The sequence below is a fragment of the Prosopis cineraria genome, unplaced genomic scaffold (genome assembly GCF_029017545.1).
Source record: "Prosopis cineraria cultivar Desert tree isolate PC_DT_omini unplaced genomic scaffold, ASM2901754v1 PC459, whole genome shotgun sequence".
Classification (NCBI taxonomy): Eukaryota; Viridiplantae; Streptophyta; class Magnoliopsida; order Fabales; family Fabaceae; genus Prosopis; species Prosopis cineraria.
The window spans coordinates 7,963-14,275 of NW_026555784.1; the positions used below are offsets into that span (position 1 = coordinate 7,963).

General features: G+C 28.6%; 1 protein-coding gene across 1 annotated transcript; it reads right to left on the reverse strand.

The window, feature by feature from the left end:
* Positions 1–3,766: 3,766 nt before the first annotated feature.
* LOC129297183 (ethylene-responsive transcription factor ERF036-like) lies at positions 3,767–4,957 on the reverse strand. Its single transcript, XM_054935548.1, has one exon. It carries the CDS (start codon positions 4,899–4,901, stop codon positions 4,173–4,175), a length of 729 nt encoding a protein of 242 aa, XP_054791523.1. The 5' UTR covers positions 4,902–4,957; the 3' UTR covers positions 3,767–4,172.
* Between the last annotated feature and the right edge of the window lie 1,356 nt (positions 4,958–6,313).

Here is a 6,313-nt window from a genome sequence, read left to right on the forward strand (position 1 = left end):
CTCTCTCTAAAATTAATTTTTATTCATTTTCTTTTCAATATATTAAATGATGAGTATTTTGACAAGTTCATATTTTTATTTTGAAAAGATAAGGTTGTTAAGTGTATTTAATAAAATTTATCGATCTGTGAGATTTTATCTAAAAATATCTTATGATTTGAGATGGAGGAAGTACTTTGTAATTTTTTTGGGAAAAATAATACTTTGTATTTTTTTTATTTGAATGCTTTGTATTTAAAGGCATAATGCTTCAGTATCATTAAATAATACTCTCTCTGTTCAAAAATATAAAGCATTTTTTAAGAAGTTGAATATTAAAAAATATAAGATATTTTTAATCTTTTGAGGTATAATTATTACCTTTTTTAAAAAGTGTTCCTATTAATAATGATTTTGTATTTATTGTAGGGTGTTTAATAAAGATAAATATAAAAAGATAAAATTAATTAAAAAGTAAGTAATTATTTTATTAAGGAATGAAATTCAGTTAATAAATTTTTATATTTTTTGACGATGGGAGTATATATCTTCTCTGTGTCTCTCTATGCACGCAAAAGTATATTTGCAACAAAAAGTTTAACAGAAAAGCCACACGCCAAAAATTCAGAAGATGTAGACCTGTTTTTTTTTTTGGCTTGAGATTTTTTTTTAGCAAAAACAGGTCATTTTATTAATCACCAAAAAAAAACAATATTACACACACTAATCATCAGAAAAAACAAAAGAAACGAACGCCTGTGCATACAATCTAGGAAAATAAAGAAAGCAAAAAAAAAAAACTATATATTGCATGAAATTTAAGCACAATTTCCATCAATTATAAATTTTATATTTCATATTAATTAAAACTCATTTTTCTTCTCTTCCATTCCTACCTAACACGCGTGTTGAGAGAAAATTCTACATTCTCTGTAACTTTTGTATCTTCTCTGGCTCCCTTTACCATTCCTTAGTATTTTTACTTCCTTTTGGAATTCTTCGAAAGTTTTCTTGTCGGCTTCCAACCACTCATTCACCGGGTTGAATTCAGCAAATTTACCAAATCTTTTTTTAAAAATGAAGTTAACAAATATTAATAAAAGTCTTAATTATTTTCAAAACAAAAGTCATTGCCACGTTTTACGTTTTCTTACTTATTTAAAATTCTTCATTATTTACAAAGTTGATTTCTCAACTAATTGTATACGGGTAAGACTTATATTTTAAAACTTGATCCCCAATTGTACTTTTTTTCATTTTTGGAAGAAAGAAGAGCCACACTAATTTAAATATCAATCACACGAAAAGTTTTTTTAAAATTTTTGTATAAAGAACATTTTAATATAGTAATCTTTTTTCAAGGTGGGGGTTAAAAAAAATAAAACTCGACATAGAACTTCCATTATTATTCCTATGATGTTCCCATTTCGCCAGTAGTATTTATTGACTTGACTTTAATATACCTAATACATTTGATTTTTTTTCTTTTTAAAATTGGAACAAATCTATGGCATGAATCACCTTAGTTTAATTACTTAATTAACCCCTTACTTCTCCTTCCAGGAAATTTCTCTCGGTCTTCCTAATTTTAATTTGTTCATAATTAAATAATTTAAACACCACTTATCCACACGTTTGTTGTTATGAAATATAATATATATATATATATATATATATTTTCTGGCATATATAATTTCAATTATTTGAATTGGAATATTATCATGAACGCATATATCAGAATCTACTTTTTTGACATTAAAAAATACATATCTCTATTTATTATTGTTGTTGTCATTATAATTTATAACGTGACAAATCCGTCATTTTTTCCTTTTTGGCCAACGACAAATCATCCATCAGTTGGCGAAGAGAAATGCAATATATAATCTTCAGAATTGTAACATTTTTGTCATTATCATCATATATTCGATTTTTCAAAGAGCTGACATATAGGAAGAAAAATCAAAACCTTTCGGAGATGCATTTTTCTAAATCTGTGGACCTTCTTGATTTGAATTTTTGATTAATTGATCCTTAATTGAGATGTTTGATCATGTTTCAAAATTTATGTATGTATATGCAATTTAATTTATATAACATGTAATTTTATAAATTTAATTAAAAAAGATATAAACTATCAAAATGTTTGACTGGTTAATTTAAATCCTAAATAACCAACTCGAGATTCAATCACTTATTGAAGAACTCGAGCTTGCTTTTCGAGATTCAAATAAAAATAATAATAGAGAGCTTTTTTATTTTGTGAATTATATAGTATTACTTTTCGATTTTCGATGTTTGTGAATCCTTCCAAGCAAGCAAAGTAATTCACTTATGTGACACGTTTGTAAAGTCAAATTAGTTACTGAATTAGCCAAACATGTTATTGTCACGCTTAACAATAAATTAGTTGTCTAATGAAATTAGAAAAATGGAGGAGTTACGTTTTTTTGCCAATAATTATCCAGAAAAAACGGATAATTTATTTTATAAGTCTTTTATGAGAAAAATAATAAATATATATAAATTTTATTATTTAATTTGTGCTCATAATCAGCCACTTGAAATTGTTTATATCAACTTAATGATTAGTTAGGATTTTTATTAATTATAAGATATATTCTTCTCAGTCTAAATTAAGTATAATTAATTAAAGTGGAAATGGACGCATATATTTAGAGATATATGAGTTTTAAACTGAAAATAACGCAAATTGAATTACTTTATTAATATAACAAAAAAGGAGTTATTTTAAATTTAAAAAAGACTGACCTTCTCTTATTAGTTATCTAAATTATTACAAACCAAACACCAACTCTTAATAGAATATTTAGAATACTGTTAAATAAGCATCATGATGTGCGATGAAACTTGTTGTGTGTGTGTGGATCACGTTTCAAGGAATCATTTGTTTTGTTTTTTTTTTTTTTTGCTGTTGACAGAATAGTAACCTTTTTTTTTATTTATCCTCCTAATAATACTAATTTTACCTTTTCGTTTAAGTACCGTCATAGAAAGGACGATTGATGAATGAGAAACAATTTATTTATTAATTATAATTTCATATCCTTAATTTACAAACTTACACTGCATGCACTTGAATTCTTGTGCATTTCATATTCAAGAGTTTACTTTTTGCATGTAATTCTTAATGCTTAATATTTATACCTTTTTACTTGAGATTTTATAATTTCTTAAATGTAAAATTATATGATCAGGAATAAACCATTGCAATGGATGTTATTAATTAATCATTTTCATGGTGTGGCCAAAAGAATTTTTTTCGTGGGTTAAATAGATAAGTAATATTTTCATAAGATGCAAGATAAATATCTTCATAATTTTATATATAGAAAGAATAATGTTTTTCTTAACTTGATAATGTGGTATTGTATAATTAAAGGAGATTGTTATATACATCCTCTAATCTCAACTAGAAATTATTTCATCACGTTTTTTAATCAAAGTGTAAAATTCAGAAGGAATAAAATATCTATTAGTCTCTAAAAAATTTCTCTCAATTATCAATTTTGTACTTATGATTTATTGAGTTAAGAAATTATTATAAAGATTAATTGAATTGTACTGAATCAAAAAAATATAAGACTATGCTGTTTCTTGTTAAAAATTTGTATAAAGACTTAGTCGTTCTAAATTAAAATTCAGGAATTTGATCAATAATTAAGTAAAAGATGTAACATTAAAAGCCACATATACTTTCTCAATTTAAAATTTGTATATTACACCAAAATTTATGAGCATAACACCATCAAAGCTCAGATCAAAATTAGGCGAAAATATTAATATAAGATTATTTTATAAAAACAATGAATTATTGGTGTATGTGATAATACAAATATATCAAATAAAATTAACCTACAAGCATTGAAAAAGATATTTTGTTTTCTCATTTCTTGGCAGCCACTCAGTCTAGTCACTCACATTTCTCTGGATTTTCTACTTTTGCAAAGCAAACCACGCAAGAGGAGGTGGTTGAAGAAGACGAAGAAGAAGAAACTTCAATGTACACAGACAACAATAATGCTCACCACCCTCCATTGATAAATGTTTCGTATTTGACATTTGAGAATTGTTCGGCGCAAACGTGAAGCAGATTACTGCAATATATTCTCACGACATGCAGCTAATTATCTGGGGAAGAAGACAGAACAGAACAGGGTCAAAATCCGCCATTAATAATCCCAAATTGATATCTCAAAGCTTTCTCCTCCATAAAACTGGTCAAAGAAACCCTCTTCCTCTAATTCCATTAATGGAGGATCGTACACCCAACAATCCATCGACTCAACCCACACAAACTCGTGACTCCTCGACGACTCCACCGATTCAAAGCTCTCCTCAACGTTGGGCAACTCCACAATCTCACTCAGCTCTGAAGACTCTGCTTCTTCCGATGATGGTGAAGAAGACGGCGACTGAGCAGGGTCGAATTTCACCATGGCAGCTGCTTCGGCGGCGGCGAATTGGATGTCACGTGGGGCGAGCGTGACAGGTCTGGGAAGCAGAGAAGCTAAGTGAGGGAAGTTGAGGACGGCGGATTCACCCTTGATGCTCAGAGCGGCGACGTCATGGGCTCGAGCAGCCATTGCCGGCGTGGCGAAAGTGCCAAGCCAGATTCGTGATTTCTTGCGAGGCTCGCGAATTTCAGAGACCCATTTGCCCCAGTTTCGCATTCGGACGCCATGGTACGATGGATGCTTGCTAGAAGGGTCTCTGGCTCTCTTGGGTCTGCTAGTGCTCCGTTCTTGTTGGCTCTGAGATTGACTTTTCTGGGTCTGAGAATCGGAAGTAGGGTTTGATAATTCAGATGAAGAAGATGGGAAAGAAGAAGAAGAACAAGAAGAAGAGGAGTCGCTAGGGCTGGTAGTTTCAGTTTCAGGGGAAGAGGCTTGGTTGGTCATTGGGAAGAAAAGAGAATATTGGAGAAACAGAGGAGGATAGGATAGGGAGAGAAAGTGAGAACGAGAACTGGAGAAGAATGAGACGAAACACAGGCGGAGCGTCGGTTTATGTAGTGAAAATCCCCAACCATACGGTATTGGATCTTTCACGATTTAATTAATCATGAATATTTATTTATTATTATCATCTAAATCTTTAAAAATAAGATTGTAAATATGAAAATGATATTCATATCAATAGTGCATTTTACCTCCCATTAAAATATGCTTTCACAGACTGTCTGGCAAGTTTTACCCAAATACTAGTAATTTATTTTATCTCTCTCTCTCTCTCTCTCTCTCTCTCTAAGAGACGTATATGAACTAGGGTCTGTTAGTTCTTCAAAGAAATTAATTATTTAATGTACGAGTTAATCATTAGTACATCTGAGAATTTTGGAATAGTTACATTTATCTTAAATCCAACGTGGGGCTGTGGGTAGTGCTTAACTTTTTTAATACTCACTCAACCTTGAGACATTGGCAAGATATGTCTTGATTAATCAAGATTGATTTTTAAGAATGAATTAAAAATTTTCTTTTAATTTTACTAAAATCACATAAATCTATCCTAAAAGTTAAAGGAAAAAATAATCATTTTAGTACCTGTTTGATTTATGTTTTAAAAAATTATTTCCTATTTTTAAAAATAAAAAATTTAAAAAATTGTTTGGTAAGTATTTTATATTTTAATGTTTCGAGAACCTTTTTATTTTTTATTTTTTTAAAAAAAATAAAACATCTCATAGCTATTTTTATTTTTTTAAATATACTACATTTGATTATGATAAATTAACTTTACTATAGCCAATTACTATCATAGACTGTTATCATTGACCTCAGTGATCAGCACTATCAGTCCCTTTTTAATTCTAATATTGTTTCCTAAGTAAGATAATCTAGCAGATTTTTATTTATTTTGTTTTGGAAAATATTTGTAAAAAATTAATTTACAAAATAATTTTTAAAAACGAAAAATAGAACAAAATCAAACGAACCTGTAATCTTTATAGTTTTGACTGATTTACAATTCCATATTTGAGATTTAATTCAATACAATTTAATCTATCAAGTTTTGGTCATTTAATCTATTGGTCCTTCTACTTTATGGTTCAATTACAAGTGGGTCCTTGAAAAAATTGATTCTTTTTAAATGTTTGGGACAACTAATCAAACTGTTAAAGCTTGAAAGATAGATAAGTTAAATGTGTTAAGTTTGATGGACTAAGTTATAATTAAGTGAAAATTATAGAAATTGAATGATTAATTTTTAAAAAAAAAATGAAAATAAAACATTGGAATTGCGTCTGAATTAGACATTCTTCTCTTTCAGGCTCAAAAGAGTGCACACACAAATTTCTTTATTTTTTATT

Bases quoted from the DNA above. Each gene is read 5' to 3' on its own strand.
- LOC129297183 (XM_054935548.1), bottom strand. From the start codon at position 4,901: ATGACCAACCAAGCCTCTTCCCCTGAAACTGAAACTACCAGCCCTAGC.